Here is a 24674-nt window from a genome sequence, read left to right as displayed (position 1 = left end):
TCACATTTTGGTTACTTTATAGTAAGTCCTGAAATCAGGTAGAGTTATCCCATCAACATTGTTCTTTTTCAGAATTGTTTTAGTTATTCTAGGTCTTTTTTATGATCGCAAGAATTTTTATTTATGTATTTATCTATTTATATTATACTTTAAGTTCTAGGGTACATGTGCACAACGTGCAGGTTTGTTACATATGTATACATGTGCCAATATTATAAACACCTCTATGCAAATAAACTAGAAAATCTAGAAGAAATGGATAAATTTCTGGACACATACACTCTCCCAAGACTAAACCAGGAAGAAGTTGAATCCCTGAATAGACCAATAGCAGGCTCTGAAATTGAGGCAATAATTAATAGCATACCAACCAAAAAAAGTCCAGGACCAGAATTCACAGCTGAATTCTACCAGAGATACAAGAAGGAGCTGGTACCATTCCTTCTGAAACGATTCCAATCAATAGAAAAAGAGGGAATCCTCCCTAACTCATTTTATGAGGCCAACATCATCCTGATACCAAAGCCTGGCAGAGACACAACAAAAAAAGAGAATTTTAGACCAATATCCCTGATGAACATTGATGCAAAAATTCTCAATAAAATACTGGCAAACCGGATTCAGCAGCACATCAAAAAGCTTATCCACCATGATCAAGTGGGCTTCATCCCTGGGATGCAAGGCTGGTTCAACATTCGCAAATCAATAAACGTAATCCAGCATATAAACAGAACCAAAGACAAGAACCACATGATTATCTCAATAGATGCAGAAAAGGCCTTTGACAAAATTCAACAGCCCTTCATGCTAAAAACGCTCAATAAATTCGGTATTGATGGAACGTACCTCAAAATAATAAGAGCTATTTATGACAAACCCACAGCTAATATCATACTGAATGGGCAAAAACTGGAAAAATTCCCTTTGAAAACTGGCACAAGACAGGGATGCCCTCTCTCACCACTCCTATTCAACATAGTGTTGGAAGTTCTGGCTAGGGCAATCAGGCAAGAGAAAGAAATCAAGGGTATCCAGTTAGGAAAAGAAGAAGTCAAATTGTCCCTGTTTGCAGATGACATGATTGTATATTTAGAAAACCCCATCGTCTCAGCCCAAAATCTCCTTAAGCTGATAAGCAACTTCAGCAAAGTCTCAGGATACAAAATTAATGTGCAAAAATCACAAGCATTCTTATACACCAGTAACAGACAAGCAGAGAGCCAAATCAGGAATGAACTTCCATTCACAATTGCTTCAAAGAGAATAAAATACCTAGGAATCCAGCTTACAAGGGATGTAAAGGACCTCTTCAAGGAGAACTACAAACCACTGCTCAGTGAAATCAAAGAGGACACAAACAAATGGAAGAACATACCATGCTCATGGATAGGAAGAATCAATATCGTGAAAATGGCCATACTGCCCAAGGTTATTTATAGATTCAATGCCATCCCCATCAAGCTACCAATGAGTTTCTTCACAGAATTGGAAAAAACTGCTTTAAAGTTCATATGGAACCAAAAAAGAGCCCGCATTGCCAAGACAATCCTAAGTCAAAAGGACAAAGCTGGAGGCGTCACGCTACCTGACTTCAAACTATACTACAAGGCTACAGTAACCAAAACAGCATGGTACTGGTACCAAAACAGAGATATAGACCAATGGAACAGAACAGAGTCCTCAGAAATAATACCACACATCTACAGCCATCTGATCTTTGACAAACCTGAGAGAAACAAGAAATGGGGAAAGGATTCCCTATTTAATAAATGGTGCTGGGAAAATTGGCTAGCCATAAGTAGAAAGCTGAAACTGGATCCTTTCCTTACTCCTTATACGAAGATTAATTCAAGATGGATTAGAGACTTAAATGTTAGACCTAATACCATAAAAACCCTAGAAGAAAATCTAGGTAGTACCATTCAGGACATAGGCATGGGCAAGGACTTCATGTCTAAAACACCAAAAGCAACGGCAGCAAAAGCCAAAATTGACAAATGGGATCTAATTAAACTAAAGAGCTTCTGCACAGCAAAAGAAACTACCATCAGAGTGAACAGGCAACCTACAGAATGGGAGAAAATTTTTGCAATCTACTCATCTGACAAAGGGCTAATATCCAGAATCTACAAAGAACTCAAACAAATATACAAGAAAAAAACAAACAACCCCATCAAAAAGTGGGCAAAGGATATGAACAGACATTTCTCAAAAGAAGACATTCATACAGCCAACAGACACATGAAAAAATGCTCATCATCACTCGCCATCAGAGAAATGCAAATCAAAACCACAATGAGATACCATCTCACACCAGTTAGAATGGCAATCATTAAAAAGTCAGGAAACAACAGGTACTGGAGAGGATGTGGAGAAATAGGAACACTTTTACACTGTTGGTGGGACTGTAAACTAGTTCAACCATTGTGGAAGACAGTGTGGCGATTCCTCAAGGATCTAGAACTAGAAATACCATTTGACCCAGCCATCCCGTTACTGGGTATATACCCAAAGGATTATAAATCATGCTGCTATAAAGACACATGCACATGTATGTTTATTGCGGCCCTATTCACAATAGCAAAGACTTGGAATCAACTCAAATATCCATCAGTGACAGACTGGATTAAGAAAATGTGGCACATATACACCATGGAATACAATGCAGCCATAAAAAAGGATGAGTTCGTGTCCTTTGTAGGAACATGGATGCAGCTGGAAACCATCATTCTCAGCAAACTATGGCAAGAACAGAAAATCAAACACCGCATATTCTCACTCATAGGTGGGAATTGAACAATGAATCACTTGGACACAGGAAGGGGAACATCACACACCAGGGCCTATTTTGGGGAGGGGGGCATAGCATTAGGAGGTATACCTAATGTAAATGATGAGTTAATGGATGCAACACACCAACATGGAACATGTATACATATGATCGCATAAATTCTAAAATCAACTTATCAATTTATGCCATAAGCCTGCTGGGATTTTGATTGGGAATGCACGAATGTATAGATCAATTTGAGGAGAAGTAAAATGTTAACCATGGTGAGTTTTCTGATTCATAAACAAAGAATGTCTCCATTTATTTAGTTCTTCTTTGCTTTCTCTCAGTGATGGTTTGTAGTTCTCAGTGTATAGGTCTTTCATACCTTCTGTCTGATTTACCCTTAATTGTTTAATTTTTTTTTTTGTGGATGCTATTGTAAATATATTTTTCAATATTTTATTTCTGATATTTTGTATATCTGGTATGGAAATACAATAGCTTTTTGTATATTGACCTTATATCTTGCAATCTTGTTAAACTTATTAGTTCTAATTAATTTTTGCACATGCTATTATTTTCTTCATAGACAGTTACATCGTCTGAGAATGAAAAATAATTTTATTCACTCCTTTCCAACCTGGATTCTTTCTATTCTTTTCTTTCCTGATTGCGTGCATGGCTAAAACATCCAGAACAATGTTGAAAAAAGTGCTGAAAGTAGACATCTTTTTCTTATTCTTGATATTAGAGGGAAAACATTTAGTCTTTACCGTTAAATAAAATGTTAGCTGTAGATATTTTGTTGACTTTCCTTTTAAATTGAGGAAGTTTTCTTCTATTCCTAGTTGATTGAGAGTTTTTATCCAGATTAGTTGGATTTTGTAAGGTTGCTGGATTTTGCTAAATGCTTTTTCTTGTCTCTGTTGATATAATCATGTGGGATTTTTTTTCTTTTCAATGTGTTAAAATGGTGAATTACATTGCTTTCTCTTAAAAAATTTAATTGTGATAAAAACCTTGTGTAACAAACATTTTCTGTCTAAACCATTTTTAACTGGACAGTTTACTAAGTATGTTCACATTGTTGTGCAAAAGATCTCCAGAACTGGCACTGGTTTTTGTACGTTAAACTTACCCTGCATTCCTTGGCAAAACTTCACTTGGCCATAACACATTATTATCCTTTTTATCTATTGGATTTAATTTGTTAAATTTTAATATGGATTTGATTTGCTAAAATTTTGTTTAGAACTTTGTGTCTGTGTTTTTGAAAGATGTTGGCTTGTAGTTTTCTGGTAATGTCATTATCTGGGTTCAGTGTCAGGGTAATGCTGGCATCACATAATGAGTTGGCGGGCATTCCTTCTTCAGTTTTCTGGAAGAGTTTGTGTAGAATTAGTGTTATTTCTTCTTTTAATGTTTGGGAGAATTCATTAGTGAAGAAACTAGAGTGTTCTTCATTAGTGGGAAAGGCTTTTTGTCTGTAAGTTCTATTTTATTAGTAGAGACCCGCTGACTTTCAACCCCGATCGGTTTGGCCCCGGAGCACCCAAGCCACAGGTTCACCTACTTCCTCTTCCCGCTGGGCCACCGCTTCTGCATCGGGCAGCAGTTTGCTCAGATGGAGATGAAGGTGATCATGGCAAAGCTGCTGCAGAGGCTGGAGCTCCGGCTGGTGCCCGGGCAGCGCTTCGGGCTGCAGGGGCAGGCCACGCTCAAGCCACTGGACGCAGTGCTGTGCACCCTCTGGCCCCGAGGCTAGCAGCCCACACCCTCGCCTCCCTGCGGCTGAGGAGGCCTCCAGGCAGGATGAGACTCCCTGGGCAAGGGCCGTGCCCGTCCACCTCTGCTGTTCATGGCCACCCACCCTTCTCCCTTGCCCTGTCCCCTGGGCCACCCTTCACACTGGCTTTCAGCGGGCCCTCTGCCGACCATCTGCTTCAAACCCCTCAGTGCTCCCTGTCGTCTGTGGACTCCACAGCCCTTCCTGAACTGGCCCTTGTTCAACTTCCAGCCGCCACCATTGTCCCTACCACTGAGGCCTTGCACAGGCCACTTCCTCAGACGAGACACCTTAACTCTTGTTCACTCCCTAAAGCTCGCTTCAGGTGTCACCTCCTCTAGGAAGCCCTCCTTGCCACCCCCAGACAGGTCAGGGGCCCTTCCTCTGTGCTCCCTCGGTCACCTGTGCTACCTCTAACACCACATTGACCACACTGTACCGTGAGTGTCCACTGATGTGACCCATTGTCCTACCAGGCTGTGAGGGCCTCAATGGTAGGGTCTGCGTGTGATTCCTCTCTGAGCCCCCCGTGCCCACCCAGGGCCTGACACAGAGTTGATGCTCAATAAATGAGTGTTTACTGCAAAAACAAACAAACAAACAAAAACAAGTAGATACAGAGATGCTAAGGTTATTTCTTTTTGACTGTGCTTTCATAATTTGTGTTTTTTAGAGAATTGTTTTGTTGAGTTGTCAAATTTATAGGTATAAAGTTGCTCATAATATTCTCCTATTTTTTTCTGTAAGGGAATGTGTGGTGATGGCACCTGTCTCATTCCTAATTTTGCAATTTGTGTCTTTTTTCATATTTTCCCTGATCAACTTGGCTGGAGGTTGGTCAATTTCATTGATCTTAAAAAAATCACCTCTTGGTTTCATTGACTTTTTCCCTACTGTTGTACCGTTTTCTATTCCATTGATTTCTGCACTGAATTTTATTATTTTTTCTTCTGATGTTTATTTTGCCATTATTTTTAATTGCGATGGCTTCGAGTTAGCCAATCTTTTCTTCTGCCGTGTTTAATATATCCTTAATCCTACTCAGAGTATTTTTCATCTAAGACGTTGTAGTTTTCATCTCTAGTTTCTATTTGAGTATTTTTGAAATCATCCATGTCTCTACTTAACTTTTGAACATATAGAGAACAATTAAAATAATTATTTTGACATCTTAGCCTGGCAATTTTAAATCTGTTTCAGTTCTTGGATGGTTTTGATTGATTGATTATTCTCTCTGTGTTTTCTTGCTTCTTTGCATGCTTGGTTATCTTTGATTAGATGCCAGAAATGGTGACTTTTACCTTCTTGGGTGGTGGATCTTTTTGATTCTTATAAATCTTCTTGAGCTTTGTTCTGGGATGTGTTAAGTTACCTGGAAATTTTTTTATCTTCATAGGCCTTACTTTTATGATTTATTTGGCATATCTGAGCAGTCTAGGGCTAATTATTCTCCACTACTAAGCAAGATTTTCTGGAATACTGTAACCAATGCTCATAAAGTATGATTTCTTTCAACTGTCAGGGGGGAATATGCAATATTCCCAGTCCTGTGTGAGCATCAGACAATGTTCTTTAATCTTTTCAAATTATTTTTCCTCCATCCTCAAGTGTTACTTCACATACATGTGCTAATCAGGAGTCTGTTGAATATCAGAGGGGGATGCTCTGCAGATCATAAGGGCTCTTTCTTGGCACATCTCTTTCCTTTTATTACTTTGTCCATCCATGAACTCTATCCCACTTAGTTTCCCTAACTCGCAGCCTTATCACCTCTGTTCAAGGATCCTACTGGGCTCCACTCAGACTTTCTTCTTTGTCCCATAGCCTGGATATTCTCCGAAGGCAGCAAGCTGGGGCAGTCATAGGGCTTACCTAGTTTGTCTCTTGTCTCTTAGGGAGTAACTATCCTTTGTTGCCTTAGGTCTAGTGTCTTGAAAATGGCTGTTTCTGACATTTTATCTTTTTTATTTTGAAGGCAGGAGGGTAAATTCAATCCTGGTAACTTAATCATGGGCAAAAGTGCAAATCTCCTGGCATCCAATTCTTACCATAGATTTCTGACATCTGGAAGCATGGTGGAGCAACACACTTCCGAAGGAAGAGCAGGTACTCTAGTGAAGTTTTCCACAAAAGAAGAAAATGCTGTGCTCTTTGTCCAACTCACTAACTTCCCTTCGGCCCTTGGGGAGTGTAGAAGACCTCCATGTTCATCAGGGCTCCATTTTAAGGAGAGAACAGAAGTTGGAGGAGAAGGTGGAAGTTCTGATTGACGTGGACCACATAAGGTGACATCCAGCCAAAGAGGAAGCTGGGAGCCACAGACTGCTAACAGGATGAAGGGAGACACAGCTACCCCTCTGTGGGATCATCAGTGATGGAGGGGGCTGGCATAAAGATGAACATCTGCCTCCAAAACCATATAACTCTATACACCATATCATCTAATAGGAGACCAACATATTGTCAGAGGCCACCAGCAACAGAGGGAAGCAGGTAAAGTCAGTGTAAGATCAGGAGCCTTTCTCCACCAATGACAAACAGCCACTTATTTAGAGTGATCTGTGTTATTCCTCTTATTTTCTCTTCTTCCCTCAACATGAAAGGCACTAGACCCAGAAAAGAAAGGAGGAGAAAATAGAAGACAAGACCACAACCCGTTACCACTCTTTGTTTGTTTGTTTGTTTGTTTGTTCTGAGACAGTCTCACTCTGTTGCCCAGGTGCTGGAGTGCAGTTGCATGATCTCGGCTAACTGCAAACTCCACCTCCCAGGTTCAAGTGATTCTTGTGCCTCAGTCTCCCGAGTAGCTGGGACTACAGGCATGCACCACCACGCCCGGCTAATTTTTTTTTTTTTTTTTTTTTTTATAGTGATGGGGTTTCTCCATGTCCCTTTCCCACTCTCGTAACTTGAGGTACAAGTCTGGCAAACACTGAAGCGAGACGAGGAAATGCTATTGAAACTGGATACGAGATGATGAGTTGTGAACTAGACCAGATGGGACTTTTGGTAACTGATATCGATGGGAAAGCAATGGGATCTACCTGAAGATATCATTAGAAAATGAGACTGGCAGATATTACAAATCACATTTAACCGTTGTGGCTAGAGTAAATAAGTGGAACTGTTTATACCTATATCCCAATGGATTGAGGCTCCTCAATAAACTGGTTACATCAGATCTGCTAACAACGGCTGCTAAACATTGAAAGGGATACTGTGCTGAGTGCTGTACACATGCTATGTCATTTGCTCTTCACAACCTATAGGACAGGCAATCGTTTTCCCCCCATTTTGCAGATGACAGAAACCGAGGCACAACCAACTTGTCTAAATATAGATTATAGAAATTTCACATGTATCTCTCTAGTTCACATGAAGCGTCATTCTCCTTAATCACTTTGCTTTCCCTTGATGTTTTTCCAAACATTTTTGCTTATGTTCAGTGTTTTCCGTTTCTCTAAGCTGTGTTGTGTCAGTCCATCTCCTGATGAAGCAAGGGCAGTTTGAATGCTGGAATGGAGGTGAATGAGGAAGGGGAACACTATGGGAGAATATTTGTTTTATGCAGATAAAATGTTGGATTGGAACGCATGGAACTGCATCTGGGTGAGAGGCATCGAATAAATCACTTAACCTCTTTGTACTTTAGTTTCCTTATATGTTTTTATGGGCATCATGATAGTGCCTACTTCACTGGGCTGGCACTGGGAACGAAGTGTGAGTACAGATGAAGCCGTTAATCAGTGTCTGGCACATGGTCTGCTCTATCCGAGGATTAACCATGGTTATTATCTGTCCTTTATTACTAATTAAGCTCTTTTCACCACTGAAAGCAAAAGTCCAAATGAACCTAAACATATGCGTTTCTTTTCTCCTCCACATCTTCGCTGCACCTCCTTCGTTACTCTACCTCCATCACCACCCCAAGAAATTAGATCTTTGCATAGCAGAAAACACTTTTCTCATTCATAAGAGAAAGAATGGGACTTTTTTTTTTTTTTTTTTTTTTTTGCTATTCCAAGACAGAACCCAAATATGACACCCAGTTTTTCTAAGTACACCTCTGGTTACATTGCTGGAGGTGTCAGTGTGAGGATTTAAGCTTAGCTATATCTGACAGCTGGTTACCCAGATGAGAAACCGAGAGTTCTCTTCCATCCTTTGCAGTGAGCTGCCTGGACCTGCAGGGTTCCTGCAGTACCTTCTATGTGCACCAGGTGGCAGGTGCTGCTTCGGAAATGCAGGTGCGGCAGCTGTACCACTGGTTCTACCCGTGGATCTGAGCACCGGGCTCACCTGGGAGATTTCTGATAACACAAATGCCCAGCCTCCGCCCCCAAGATTTTGACGCTGTGGGTTTGGTGTGGCGGCCTGGCATGTGTGTTTTTATAAAGCCCTACAGGTAATTATGATTCAGCTTGGTGCAGGGACCTGCGTTTGGAAGCGGCTGCTTCAGAGTGTTCCAGAGAATGGCAGCCTCACACAAGCATGAAGCGTTTAACTGTGGAACACAAATCAATAACCTGGGCTCCTAGAATTCAGGGTGAGGTTTCACAGAGTGTCAGAGTTGAAAAGGATCTTGGGGCTCACTGATGAAGCATTAACGACGAGGAGCCTGAGGCCAGAGAGAACGAGCCACGGACAGCCTGAGCTACAGTGCCGGTCTCCTCCCTCCTCCGCAGCCCTGCTGACCGCAGCTCTCCGTGGTTATAATACTGTCACTTCCCCGCTAGCCCAAGGATCTGAAAATACTTTTTGGTAAGCCACGGGAAGGACCCTCCTCCCTAAGTCAGTACCTTTAGCTGCTCTTGGAACAACTCCAAGCCTCAAATAATTCAAAACTGTGTGAAACGCGTTTTTGCCTGAATGAGGTGGGTGGCCTTTGTCCAGAGGCCATGTTTTAATGACTCTGCAGCGTGGCCCCCCTGCCTTCCATGCCTGCGGGGATGCTCAACCCTGTCTCCCAGCCCTGGTGCATCCCCAGCCCCGTGCTCCAGTCTTCTCATGGTCCGTGGGCATATCAAAACCTCTCTGAGCCTCCATTCCTTCTCTGTAAGACAAGGGTGAGGATTACATGAGAAAATGTTCAACATTTCTGTGTGTAACTGTAAAAAAAAAAATAGAGCTTAGTTTTCCTCTGTACTCTATCTTTGAACACTTTTAAGTTGGACTCTAGCTTCGCAGAGGCAAAGGTCCTCAGAAAATCTGTAACTGAAACCGCTAACTTTATACTAGAGCAAACTGGGTCCAGAAAGCTGAATGATTTACACAGGGACTTGCTGAGAGAGGAGGATTGGCCTGTAGGTGTCCCGATGTCCAGCCTTCTGTCCTTTCTTCCGTATCACAACCACTCAGCCCTGGGGCCTCTGGGGTGGAGCCTCTTACTATTATTATTACTATTATTATTATTATTATTTTTTTTTCAATGTTCAGTTTCCTTTAATGACCCCCATCTCCCTGAAGGGCAGGTGCAGGCAGCTAGGCGATGGCAAGAGATGTTCACTTGAAGATCTTGCCCTGATTGAAGGCTTTGCCCACATGCTGGAAGGCCCCCTCCCAGGAAAAGTACTCTCGAACCAGCGTCTGGGTCTCCTCGCTGCCAGGATCCAGTTTCCGCCATGTGTATGACTCGTAGTCCACCTGCCAATCTGGACTCAGCGGAAAGGCAAGCTCCTGGCCTCGGAAGACCCAGACTCCAGAAATGGAGCTGCTATTGTTGGTTCCAAAGAGGATGACACTGGCGAAGGCATTCTTCCTCAGCTTGTCCAGTCGCTGGAACATTACAGTGATGAGATTGAAGCTCATGAAGGTCTGAGTGAGTTCTTCAGGGAAGCGATACTCTGAGTACCACAGAGACCAGCCGTCCTTATCAAAGTGTTCCCAGAAATATGGCAGTGCCACAGAGAGTGTGTCCTCATTGGAGTACTTGCGCTTAAATTCATCCAACACAAAGGTACTCTTGGGCAAGTGAGCGAAGGGGTCCTTGGCCTTGGGCTCAGCAGCCAGCGCCTGCTCACATTCATCCATCTCCTCCTCAGGAGCAGGGGCAGCTGCCTTTTTCTCCTCCTTCCGCTCAGCCTGGGGCTTCTGCTTCTCTTCCCGTGAACCCTTCTCTTTCCGTGGTGTATCTTTTTTAGGCTGGGTCTCTGCAAACTTTTTAGCATCAAACTGGGCCATCTTCTCACACAGCTTCACTTCCCCCAAGACAGCCCGGAACTGGGGCTGATTAATGCAGGTGAGGAACCAGCGGTTGGTATTGGGAAAGGCCTGGCGGAAAGAAGGCTCTAGGACCTGCTTATAGAGCCACAACAGGGTGCAGACAACTGTGATGTCAGCCAATGTCACTCGTTCGCCCACCAGAAAAGTCCTCGTCTTCAAGTGAGCATCCAGCAGCCCCAGAATTCGTCTCACTTCCTCCTTTGCATTCTCAGTGGCCTGTTTGTTGTGGTGCATGATGCCCAAGGTGGGGAATACCCAGGTACTGGCTGGGGGCACTATATCGGAATCAGCAAAGCTCACCCACTGCACCACCTGGGCTGCCGCCTCTGGAGTACTTCCCCGCAGCTCCTCGTTGCTCACATAGTAGGCAATGGCGTTGCTCTCAAACACACAGAATCCATCGTCACCCTCAAATGCCGGAACCTTGCCGGCAGGAAATTTGCGAAGAAATTCAGGGGTGCGGTTGGTTTGGCCAAAATGGAAGTGGGGTGGTGCGGAGAGCACGCGGACCTGAGCCCCGCTGTACTGAGCAGCGATGAGAGCCTTGAAGGCCCTCCAGTTTTCAGGATACGTATACAGGGTCCCAGCCGCCATGGTGATTCCGCAAAGAAAGGGGGTGGGGTTCTCCGCGCTGCCGCAAAGTCCTCTTACTATTATTATTCTGAATAGCTGTGATGCTAACTGGTGTCTTCCCCTTTCTCCTTTCCTTTCATCAACACTTAGTGAGCACCTGTTTTATCTTGTGCCCTATACTTGGTTTCTGTTCGAGAACCTTGCCTTGCCTACAATAAGTACTAAATAAATCTTTGACAGTGGTTTAATTATCCACATTTATTCATATATTTAGTGATAAGCACTTGCTTTGTGCTAAATCCTCTTCAGGGAGGCTGCGAGGAACCCAAGAGGAGCAGATAATGACATGGTCCACAATGCACTTAAGGAGTTGGCAGAGTTTGGGATCAGGGGAGTCTGCGCGTGTGTGGATAATTAGCATTCAGGAGAAGGTAGAGTGCACGTAAGTACAGCTGTGTGCACCGTAGTGGCAGGAGGTCACTTTGCTTTGGGGCTGGAAGTCTGGGAAGTCAGACCCTGTACTTTTTCAGCATAAACCCTTGATCCCCCTTCTCCTTTAGCCTCTCCTGTGACTGCTTCTGCAGGCTTCTGTCCTAGACCTTCTCTTCTCACTCTATGTGGTCTTTCTGGAGCATTATCCATCTTCCTGCCTCAATGATCATCTAATTCTTGATGGCTTCTAAATCTATATCTCCAGAGGAAAATGTTTCTCTGAGTCTCAGACCTTTACATCCTACTGTTTCCCAAATGTCACTGATTGCATAACTTGTCACTTGTACAAAACTGATCTCCTCTCCCTTCCAGTCTGCTTCTCCTCAGTGAGCTCAGAAACCTGGAAGTGGTCCTTGACTCCCCCCTCTTTTCTTTACTCTTCCACCACCCCAGTAATATCGAGGTTCTTTAAACCCCAGAATCCTGGAAATCTAAACAGCCCTGTCACAGTTTTCTTTCTCTCCAACCCGCTTTTCCCTGTCACAGATTTCTTTCTCTCCATCCCACCTTTTCTGCCACTGTCAATCTCTGGGTACAATCAAGATTCACCTGCATTTTTGTAACAACTTTTTACCCAAATGGTCTTCCTATTTTGAGTCATGCTCACCTATCAGTCCTCCAAATTGGACCCAGAGAAGTCTTCTTATATAAAATAAAACAAACAAATGAAGTCCCTCCATCACTTACAGCTCTTAGAGGGTCTTCCCTCTGTTCCCAAACTTCCTACTCCTGTAAGTGGCCTCTGCAACCTGTGCTATGGATTGAATTGTGTCCTCCAGAAACATACATTCAAGCCCTCACTCCTCGTACCCCAGAATGTGAGCTTAATTGGGAATGGAGTTGTTGACATGTAATTAGTAAGATGAAGTCATGCTGGAGTAGGGTGGGCTCTTAATCCAGTATGACTGGAATCTGTATAAGAAGAGGGAAATCTGGACACAGACATAGGCATAGAGGGAGGACAGCCATGGGAAGTGAAGGCGGAGATTGGAGTTATGCTGTCAAAGCCAAGGAATACCTGGCTGCTGCTTCCAGAAGCTGGAAGAGGCAAGGAAAGGATTTCTCTTTCCAAAAAGGCTTTGGAGGGAGCATGGCCTTGCCAATACCTTGATTTTGGATCTCCAGCCTCCAGAACTGCGAGACAATACATTTCTGTTGTTTTAAGCCACCCAGTTTGTGGTAATGTGTTATGGCAGCCCTAGTAAATGAACATAAACTGTCAGGATCCAAATTCCAAGTATCTTTCCAGCCTCCTCTGCAGTCACGTGCCTCAATTCACCCTGTTGTCTCAGGCACACTGGATTACATACAGCTCTTGAAACACACTGTGCACCTGCACACCTTTGCTCACACTGGTCTCTGGTGGAAGGCTCTTCCTCTTCTCTGCTTGCCCACCTTCTCCACAACTTCTTCCTTCTGTTCCTTCGGCACTAGACATGTGAACAACGATGACTTGTCCTGGCCCCCTTGAGAGCAGGGACTCTGCTTCCCTCGTCTCTATCTCTGGTGCTTTAGCACTGAGCTGGCCTAGCACAATGCTGCAAGAATTGATTTGAGCTGGGTCACATGTTCGTCCACAGTTTATGAGTTTGTGGGTGGTGGGATTCAAAACCCTCATTCCTCCCTCCTCACTGGATTTCCAAAGAGGGGTTCACCCTGATTTCATCACCCACTAAAAGCTAATTAACCACGGGGCATAAATTCTTCTTGGAAACCCCCAAACTGCCAACTTCTTCTCCCTCATGCTGTTGCCAAGGCTCTTGAGCGGGCTTGAAGGAAGGAAACGTGGACAAAAAGATTTTGTTCGTTTCTTTGAGGCCAACACCTAATCACTGTCCCTTTTCAAGTGAAAAATGGGGAAAACGCTAGCTAACTGTTGTTTAGTGACCCCAACCCCCATCCCTTTAAAATAAACACTCTTTTCAATTAGGAAGATTTGTCACTGGGGACAGTAATTCCGTGTCCTACCAAAACAAACACAGTTGTAATTAGTTTTATCCAGGAAGAAAATTAACTCTGTTTATCTTAGCATAATTAATCACTGACCTTTTTTCTGTCCCGGCAGCTTGGGGGAGGGCATGGGAGTGGGAGGTTGTGATCTACAGCACAGGGGTGTTCCGGGCTCCATCTATCTCTCGTCTTGGTTACACAGCTGTCTGCGTGAGTTATTTGAATTAATATTCCTAGCCAAGAGTTGTGGAGCTGCCTCAGAGCTGGACTTGGAGAGACCGCTAAATAAGGCTATGATTTTATGGCTTCAGTCTGTGGAGAATTTTAGATGAGTGCGTATCAGATGGGCATGAAGGCACGCGGCCGACACTGAAGTTTGCTTGGCTCCTTTCGTGCCCTTCACCTTGACCTCAACAGGTCTTGAGAAACGGGAAGGATCCTCAGGCAAAGGCATTGGTCCTTGATTGTGGAAGAGAGGCTGCTGCTGCAGTGAGGAGGGACAGGCTTTGGGGCTATGGTTTGGTTTGGGTGTCAGTCTTGACTCTGATATCCTCTAGCTATATGACTTTGGGCAAAATACCTCATCTTTCTGAACCATAGTAACCTCCTAAGTGAAAAAAAAAAAAAAAAAAAAGCAAAACCAAAACAAAACAAAAAACCAGGACATGTGTGCATGTGTGTGGTGGGGACAGCGTTAGTAATATATATCCACAGGGATGAATAAGGATTAGAAGTGAGGTATGCTATGTCTCTAGCACAAGGCCTGATACTAAATAGTAATTCAGTGAACACAACAGGTAGGTTTTGTTATTTTTGCATGAACTAACTGAGGTTCCAGGGGTGGAAGGACACAATAAATGTCCTCTCTCTTTATTTCAATAGACCCACAACTCATGGAGACCCTACTGTGTGCTGGGCTCTTCTGCATTAGGCCCTGGAAATAAAAAGAGGGTTTAATCCTGGCTCCTGTCCTTGAGGAGCTCACAGCCTACTGGAGAGAGAGACATACCCAGATGTTCTCAATGTGTTGCAAAAAATGCTAAGCTGGAGACATGGGCATGAGATCCCCTGGTAGAGAGGGAAGCAGAGACTGAAGGGAGTCTGATTTCACTTATTCTGAGCCATTTAGTCAATGTATAATTCCTCACTTAATCCTCATGATAACTCTAAAAATAGGCATGAGGGAGGGGTCCCAGGGAAAGGTAATTGAGGCTCACAGATGGGAAGTCATTAGACCCCAACTACACAGCTAGAAAATGGTGCAGCTGGGATGTGAATCAGATTTGTTTGACACGGGAGCCTGTGCTTTGTCAGTTTTCACCTTGGAGGTCCTGGCTGGGTTTTAATGACTGGTATCCTTCCTCAGGACCTTTAGTCAGGAGCTTTAAAGCAGCAAGGCCCTGAAGGCTGGTGTCAGAAGACCCCAGAGTTAACAATGTAGCTTCTTGAGCCTCACCTCAGGCTCTTCCATATTAAAATCTCTTGCAGGAGGATAATGTTAGCAACTATAATACCTAAGGTGATTCTTATGTTCTCACCATCTGTTATAGTTTTAAAAACCTACCTTTTGCTCATGATGTTCAGATGGCTACTCCCACACGTGTTTGCAGGTGGGTGGGGAGAGCGTGTCCTCTAGGAAACAGGAAAAGAGAACTACGAAATCAAGGAGGCCCACATCCTGAACTGAGAAGGATGAAGAGGGGAGGTGAGATGGGCCAGAACCTCTTGAGAGTGGCCTAAATAGCTCACACTGGGGTGAGCGTCTCTGGCTGCCAGAGGCAGAGTGGTGGACCGGGCACCTGCTCTGAGCACAGGCCACTCACTCCCTGTCCATAGGCTTGTAACAGTGGGTTCAGAAGCAGGAGAGAGCTGCATAGGTCCTTTCTTGAAGCAGGAGGGGCCTTCAGACTGGGAGGCACATACTGCCCGCTGTAGACAGAGAGCAAGGCAACCTTTATTGATGCACAGGTTGCTGGGAGGATGTGCGGCTTTTGTCCTCTCAGATCTAGAAGAGAACTGGAGGCAGGAAGAGTCCGTTTCTGGTGCTGCAAAGGACTCCAGGGAAGGAGCAACCACAGATACTGAGGGCACTGAGGCTGGTTTTGCCAGGCCATGGTGAATCCTGGCCCTGCAAGAGTGGTCACTCAGATGGCAGGGGACTCCACACATTCTGAGCTGGAGAGAGAAAGTGAGATGGGCTATCAGCAGAGGCTGAAGAATCAGTCAGAATTGTATTCTATGTCCCACCTCTGCCTCTGCCAGTGACAAGCTGTGCAAACTTGGAAACCTTTTTTTGTTTTTTGTTTTGTTTGTTTGTTTGTTTTAAGTCAGAGTCTTGCACTGTTGCCCAGGCTGGAGAGCAGTGGTGTGATCTTGGCTCACTGCAGTCTCAACCTCCCGGATTCAAGCGATTCTCCTGCCTCAGCCTTCCAAGTAGCTGGGATTATAGGTGCCCACCACTGTGCCTGACTAATTTTTGTATTTTTAGTAGAGATGGGGTTTTGTCATGTTGGTGAGGCCGGTCTCAAACTCTTGACCTCAACTGAACTGCCCCCCTTGGGCTTCCAAACTGTTGGGATTAGAGGTTCCAGCCACTGGGCCCGGGCAAACTTGGAAACCGTTTTTTCCCTCCTAGTGCCTCAGTTTTCTCAAATGTAAAATGGGAATAACAATATCTACCTTGTAAGACTTTTGTGAGGGTCTAATAACTATCTTATACACATTATTTCATTTAATCTTCACAAAAACCTTTAAAGCAGGGATATGATCATTCTCAAATTTACACTTGAGCAAGAGTGAGGCAGTTCAGATGGCTTGGCCAAGGTTACCTGGCATTTGAGTGGCAGAGCCAAGAATTAAACCCAGCTCTGTCTGACGCTAGACCCTTTGCTTCAACCATATTCTGTAACGTCTCTTTTCTAGGAATGAGTGAAGGAATGTTCTCACATGTCATCATCCAGCCTCTGAGGTGCCTCTGACAACCATAATCGCCTCCTCATGAAACTGCGCCCAGTTCCTCCTGTGACTCTTCCTGCTGCAGCCATGGGCCTTGCTGTCCTGGCTGGGAATGCTGTTTTCATCTTATCTGGGGCTTCTCATTGCTGACAGTGCTGGAGGCTGTGGGGCAGAATGGTTTCAAGCACAGGCTCTGGAGTCGGGCAAACCTGGGTTTCAGTATTGCTCAGGAAGCTGTTGGGCAGGAGGACTCTTGGTGAGCAGGCACTGTCTGATAATGGGGTTTCCCAGGATCCCAGGTTTCTTGGGGGCACACAAGTAGGCCAAAGATGATCTGGGAACCTCCCGGAGAAGAATTGCCTGAGACTGTACTCTCCCCAAGAGGCTGTAGCCAAGAGAATAGGGGCCACGTCACGGGGGCTCATGATGGAGTCTGGGCTTTGTGGGAAAGGAAGTGGGGAGGGTCTCAGAAATGTTTTTATAATGTGAAATCTTCCAGTTAGAAATTTATATGCAGGATTTAATCATAAGGAAATTTGGACAGGACTCATTTTTCTCATTGCTGCTCTAAGCAGCTGCTCTAAGCAGCCTGGACTGTCTCCCCTGTGGCTTTGCTGAGTTCAGCAAACATTTATTGTGCACATACTGTGTGCAGGCACTTTGCTGGGGATACAGGGATGAAATGGGGACAGTGCCTATGCATGAGGGCATTGTCCTGAAGCTGGATGCTAAGGCCATCTGTGTGTGTGTCTGTGTGTCTGCATGTATCTCTGTGTCTGTTGTGTCTCTGTGTCTGTGCTTCTGTGTCTGTGTGTATGTCTGTATGATATCCGTGTGTCTGTGGTCATGTGGTTGTTTGTGTTTTTNAGCAAACATTTATTGTGCACATACTGTGTGCAGGCACTTTGCTGGGGATACAGGGATGAAATGGGGACAGTGCCTATGCATGAGGGCATTGTCCTGAAGCTGGATGCTAAGGCCATCTGTGTGTGTGTCTGTGTGTCTGCATGTATCTCTGTGTCTGTTGTGTCTCTGTGTCTGTGCTTCTGTGTCTGTGTGTATGTCTGTATGATATCCGTGTGTCTCTCTTCGTGTGTTTGTGTGTGTTTTTGTGTATCTGTGTGTGTGTTCTCTGTGTGCCTGTATGTGTCTTTGTATGTGTGTTTCTGTATGTGTCTCTCTGTGTGTGTCTATATGTGTATGTCTGTGTCTATTTTGTTTGTTTCTGGGTGTGTCTACCTCTGCGTGTCTCTGTATACCTGTATACCTGTGTGTGTCTGTGTGTGTGTATTTGTGTGTCTCCGTATGTGTCTGTATGTGTGTCCCTGGGTGTGTGTCTGTGTGTGTGTGTATTGAGAGGGAGGGAGAAATGAAGGGAGTGACAGATGGGTCAGCACGGAAGGTGTATCGTCATTCACAGCTCTGGGAAGAATCAGTCAATCCACCTACTGGTCAAGACCAACTCTGGTGCTGCCCAGCTGACAGTGGGAATGCGACTTTTCATTTGAGGATGGGTTCGCATTTCCTAGGAAAAGAATCTAGGAGTTGGAGTCTCAAGAAGTGTTTTCTTTTCTTTTCTTTTTTTTTTTTTGTGATTGAGAGCTGAGCCTTGTGTGTGTTGGCCAATAGATAGATACCAATCTGCATGTTGGGACAGCCACAGAGAAGAGGTAGAGGGAACCACAGACAGTGAGCAGGGGCTGCTGGAACCAGTCTGCCTTTATGCCCAAACCCCAACTATAAATACCTCATCTTGGGGAGCTCAGTCTTTGGTTTGTTCATAAAAAAACCAATCTGGGAACCAGAGGTGGACAGGAAAGAGGAGGCTGACTTGCCGCTCCTGGGTTGATGTGATCTTGGCTGGTGTTAACAAGTGTATTATGGTTCATAGCACAGGACAAACCCTTAGAGACTCCCCTTGTCCTCACCGGGGTCACCACACCAAACCAGGTATCTTCAGGTGTGAGGACCACAAAAAATTGGAGATCTCACCAGGGTGGGCAGGGATTTCTTGGTTAAAGTCTGAAGGAGAGAAGACTCGGGGCATCTCTCTGGCTCCAAATCTCTGAAGGGCCAAAGGCAGAAGTGCTGGGGAGAGTCAAGTTTTCATTTAGAACAGGGACAGCCTGACAGTGGCTGCCTTATGTGGCAGTGAGTTTCAGTCACCAGTCAACAGAGGCCCAAGAACTACTCACCAATGGGGCCAGGAGGCCAAGGAGGGCTGGGGAGGGCAGAGCAAGGACCCTGCAGGTCACCACAGGCTCCTGCCTCAGATCCTCTGACTGAGGGATGATCTGATGAAGGATTGGTGACAGACAAGGCCATTTGAGGCAGTGTTCATCATATCCTTGGAACATGTAAAGGCTACAACTTAACATTTATAGGGTGGTCTCCGCAGGACAGGCTACATCATGAATTGCTACCCAGAGGGCTGAATGCTCTGCAGCTCAGGCCTTCCCTGTGCTATGTGGCTTCTCAGGAAAAGGAAAGAGAATAGGATGACGATGAAAGAAAACAGGGAGAAAAGGAAGGGGAGGGGCTCTCAGAAGATGGAAGTCTCTGTTGACTGGGCACTTGCTCTGTTCCAGCACTTATATACTTGGCCACACTGGATCTTTGTACAACTTTCTCTGGTTGTTTTACAAGCGATGGTCCAGGCGAACTCTCAGCCAGTGAAGTTCTAGGTCTGCCTGCCTGTGAAGACTGTGGTACTTGGGGTACCCCATGGCCTTCTTCAGGTGGGCAGCATGGTAGCTCAAGCCTGAAAGGTCGCTCGGAGGTCATTTCTTACAGCCCTTACCCACTCCCTGCAGGCCCTGCCTCCTGTGATCCACTTGCCCTCTGCTTGATTTTCCTATCTGTGGATTTATAGAAAAGAGTGGAGCGCTTGGCTCCCTCCTGTGGTTAGAGCAGTCAGAAACTGTTGCTTGAAGGAGGCCTTGCCTTTTAGGAGTGCTAAGAAGATCACCACAATGGAAAAGATTTGGCAGAGCTAAGACAGGGGATATTCCAGGAATGGTGTTATCTGGCATGTAGTAGGTGCTCCACACGAGTCTAATGAATTAGTGAATGAGATAGAAACCTGGAGGCAAGGGTGGGCCATTGAGGGAAAAGGAACCAAAGCAAAGAGATGCGAAGGCACAGTATCCGATCAGGAAGGGGCCAGCTAGGGCCGCAGGCTCTGGACCTGACTCTCCAGCCACCCCTGGGAATCCTGCACCAGCGATCTCCCCTGTGGGGTAAAGCCCCTTGTGCAATCATGGGGTTGATGGTGGTGCTCATTCCAGGCTGCAATTATTAATCACCTGGTAGGTTTTCAAAATGATTACTGGGCCCTATCATTACTGATTTTGACTTAATAGGTCTGAGGTGGGGCCTGTACAATGCATTTTTTGAAAGCTCCCCAGGTGATTCTGGGGTCCCTCTGAGGCTAAGAACCAGGCGTGGGTTATTTTTTTGAATGCTTCCAGTTCATATTGCTTGTGATTCAGAGCTTGTTTTTTATTTTATTTTTTTTTATTTATTTATTTTTTTAAGATATTTCACTAAATTAAATTTGTATCCTATGCTAGTAGACGATGTTATTTCACCATTAAGACAAGGGGCTGATATTTGTCACTAATAAATCTAAAGATAGATCTTGATATTTGCATCCATAAGGTGATCCCCACCATAGGCAAGGGGAATATGATTTGTTCCCCATGCCTCTAATGTAATTAAGCATGCATTTTAAAGAAAGATGCACTATTGAGATACAAACTGGTAATGGGAGTTTAACCTTCAAATTGCTGTTTTGTTAAGGTTACCACTGTATTGCTTCAGTGCTTAACAGTGCATTATTCGTGTAGCAAACATGGAAAATCCATTGGGAGAGAAAGTGTAACACACTCAAGAGATGATTTGAGGCCTCTGGACTTTGTCACATCCCTAAGAACTATTACTTCATTCCCTTCTCTGTTTGTTCTCCTCTATTCTGTGCAAGAAGGTTAACACTGATGGGGAACAGAAAAGGAAAATAATCTACAGCATGGGTAGCTACACTTTAGATACATCACTTAGAACAAGTTGCTCCTATTAGACAAGTCCAAAGGGCAGGCATTACATTGAGGCATTTCTCAGATCTCTCCTTGCTGGGGAACATATTTTAGAATTCTGAATTGTGTCTGTGCTGGCAGCCTTGGCTGGCCACGCTTCCCTGCCATCTCTCCCTCCATCCTAACAGGCTCTGGCCTACCACTGTGTGAGCTAGAAAGGTTGTTAACAGGGATAGCTCATAGAGAAGTTGCCAACTGGGCCCAGATGAGACTGTTGCCAGATGACACGAGCTCTGGGTTGGATTAGCAAGAAACCACTTGGAACAATATCAGTAGTAAGAACCACCATTGATTGAGTGCTACCACATACCAGATGTGACGCTGCACATGAATAGTTGGACTGATTTTCTTTATCAGCCCGAGGCATAAAATAGGTTATATCACTTTTGCTTTTCATTTAATTGCTTAAGGCCTATCTGCCAATCATGTCCATCTTCCTTGACTTTTCAAGAACATTGTGTAGTGTAAAGCATATGGTGATGTTTCCAAATGTACTCAATCTATCAGAGAGAATCTAATCTCGATTGTTAGGGAGAAGATATTGGCTTGACTCTGTGCAAATTTATTTATTTATTTTGAGAGAGGGTCTTGCTCTGTTGCCCAGGCTGGAATACAGTGGTGCAACCTTGGCTCACTGCAACCTCCACCTCCCAGGTTCAAGCGATTCTCCTGTCTCAGCCTCCTGAGTAGCTGGGATTACCAGTGCACACCACCACACTGGGCTAATTTTGTATTTTAGTAGAGACAGGGTTCCACCATGTTGGCCAGGCTGGTCTTGACCTCCCAACCTAGGTGATCTGCCCACCTCGACCTTCTAAAGTGCTGAGATTACAGGCATGAGCCACCGTGCCTGGCCACCCTGTGCAAATTTAGCTCCCTCTCCCAAGTAGCCAAATCTTGGGACATTTTGCAAAGGATAATCTTTGTGAGCCTTAAAGAATCCTGTTACAGCTGTTCCACATCTGTATTGGTCTGTTTTCACACTGCTATGAAGATACTACCTGAGACTGGGTAATTCATAAACAAAAGAGGTTTAGTTGACTCACACTTCCACATGGTTGGGGAAGACTCAGGAAACTTAGAATCATGACAGAAGGCAAAGGGGAAGCAAGGACCTTCTTCACCAGCTGGCAGGAGAAAGAGAGAGAGAGAGAGAGAGCGAGAGAGCCAGGAAGTGCCACACTTTAAAACCATCAGTTCTTGTGAGAATTGACTCACTTATCAAGAGAACAGCATGGGTGAAATTGCCTTCACAATCCAATCACCTCCCACCAGGTCCTTCCCCTAACACATGGGGATTGCAATTTGAGATGAGATCTGGGTGGGGACACAGAGCCAAACCATATTAATATCTTAGTGTGTACCTTGTGGTCTTCTGTTTGCAATATCTCAGAGATGCAACTGAAGTGTTCAGAGAAAAATAAAGCATCTATTTCATTGTGATAAAACTTACAGTGTTGTCAGATAGAAGGCACTGGTGGGTTCTCTCTCTTTTTTTTTTTTTGAGATAGAGTCTCACTCTGTTGTCCACTCTGGAGTGTAGTGGTGCAATTGGCTCACTGCAACCTCTGCCTCCTGGGTTCAAGTGATCCTCCTGCCTCAGCCTCCCAAGTAGCTGGTACTACAGGTGTGCGCCACTACACCTGGCTAATTCTTGTATTTTTAGAGGAGATGGGGTTTTGCCATGTTGGCCAGGATGGTCTCAAACTCCTGACCTTAGGTGATCCACCTGCCTTAGCCTCCCAAAGTGTTGGGATAGTCATGAGCCATCACATCCAGCCAAACCTACTGGCAGGTTCTCTTGACGAAAAGATTCTAAGTTCTGTTTTGCCTGGCAGTCTATCATACCTGTGTGCATAATTTAATGTTCACAACAACTTTGCAAAGTAGGTGACTTAATCTCATAGAATTTTTCTTATCATAATGATAGTGAAAGTTTATATTTTCTTACCACTTTTTCTTTGTTCCAGGTTGTGCCAGGTTGTATATAAATAATAAATAATGAGCTGGGTGCAGTGACTCACACCTGTAATCCCAGCACTTTGGGAGGCCAAGGTGGGTGGATCCCTTGAGGTCAGGAGTTCAAGAGCAGTCTGACCAACATGGTGAAACCCCATCTCTACTAAAAATACAAAATTATCTGGGCGTGGTGGCGCACACTTGTAATCCCAGTTACTTGGGACGCTGAGGCAGGTGAATCGCTAGGACCTGGGAGGCGGAGGTTGCAGTGAGCCGAGATCGTGCCATTGCACTCCAGCCTGGACAACAAGAGCGAAACTGTCTCAAATAAATAAATAAATAAATAAATAAATAAATAAATAAAAGGACGATTGCTAACCCTTACCATAAGACCATAGGTAGGTATTATCACTCAATTTAACAACTAACAAAGCAAGTCTCAGAGACGTTAAGTTCTTTGCCCAAGTTTTGGTAGTTCACAGATTTCACGAATCACAGAGGTAGGATTCAATACTACATGTCCCCAACTTCCAAACCCATGATGTTCACTGCGGGAAGTTATGTGCCTACAAATTTTTACCTATCCTAGAGCAGGTGGGATGTGCTTTCCTGAAGGATCCGGTTCTAAAAAGGTTAGGAAGTGCATTTCAGAGATGTTACGCAGGGTACTCCTGTCACAGGAAGGGAGGGGATGGACAATGTCCCTCCAGCTCAGGAAGAGACTTGTAAACCAGCAGACAGTCCCAATACTGAGCTCAGAGTCTGGTGCAAAGAATACATGAAGAAAGATATTTGTTGAAGAGAGAACATGCTCTGACTTGCGACTGATTAAACGTTAAAGAAAATATACTAGGATCTGTCAGAGGAGGGGAGGTTACTGTGGTCTGCAGCGGTCAGGAAAGGCGGAGGCAAATTTTGACTCAGGATATGAAAAACTTGCTTACTACCAGCCATAGATGATAGGGCAGGATCCATCAGGTTGTTATGACAGGTTTTCCCTTCACTTAGGGGTTTCCAGGAGCAAAATTCTCTTTCCTGCTTAGTATGAACAGCCTTTAACAACCCTGCAGTACTAGTTTTGCCTCTAGATGGCACTCATGTACTTTTACAGCTTTTACTGCTTAGCTTCCAAAGGAACACAGCACTGGTTCTGTCCAACGTTTTCCTAACTCCTTTTTGTTGTATTTCTCTAGGTCATGGTGTCCACTTATGGTGAATGAGATGCCAGAGGACAGACGTATGTTTATTTTATTGATTATTAATTCATGCATGTGTACCTTCTCTGAAGATAAAAAGAATTTGAGGCTGAACGACCAGTCTAGCATCCTGTATTATACGTATTGGAGGCAGACAGCACAGGTGCCCTTGGGACATTTGTTTTCTTCAATTCCATATTTATTACTTTTTGTTTGCTCTTAACTATTCTATTATTCTGAGACACATCTAGGTAGACAGGATGGAGGTAAGGCACAGTCAAAAGCATTGTATTTAGGGAGGTAATGAGAAACTGTGAATTTGAAATTACCAGACAGATGTAACAATCAATAAACTAGGAACATAGGAATTGGAGGCGAGGCAAGGATGGGTAAAAGATAAATGATATCATCCCAGGTTTTCTAAGCTTGGATAGGGGAGAATGAATTTGAGTTTGGAATGAGAATTTCTGGGAATGGGGCTGAGCCTGGGCTAGTTGAATTTTGAGATGGAGCAGAAGCATCTCTCCTTCTTCTGACCTTGCCCTGCATCTTATGACTATGTCTTTATTTAATAAATATCTGAGCACCACTCATGTTACAAGTATTGGTAAAGCCACTGAGGAAGTAGCTATAGATGAGGCAAACAAAACTTCTTCCCATGAGCTTACATGTTA

The 24674-nt window shown here is 44.4% G+C and overlaps 1 protein-coding gene across 1 annotated transcript; it reads right to left on the bottom strand.

Moving 5' to 3' along the window:
- Nucleotides 1-9976: 9976 nt before the first annotated feature.
- LOC108526692 (elongation factor 1-gamma-like) lies at nucleotides 9977-11419 on the bottom strand. Its single transcript, XM_017867532.1, has one exon. It carries the CDS (start codon nucleotides 11373-11375, stop codon nucleotides 10062-10064), a length of 1314 nt encoding a protein of 437 aa, XP_017723021.1. The 5' UTR covers nucleotides 11376-11419; the 3' UTR covers nucleotides 9977-10061.
- Between the last annotated feature and the right edge of the window lie 13255 nt (nucleotides 11420-24674).

This window comes from Rhinopithecus bieti, unplaced genomic scaffold, assembly GCF_001698545.2.
Source record: "Rhinopithecus bieti isolate Rb0 unplaced genomic scaffold, ASM169854v2 scaffold_3764, whole genome shotgun sequence".
Lineage (NCBI taxonomy): Eukaryota > Metazoa > Chordata > Mammalia > Primates > Cercopithecidae > Rhinopithecus > Rhinopithecus bieti.
Note: the sequence above shows the minus strand (reverse complement) of the source record. Positions and strands in the feature narration are given on the sequence as shown.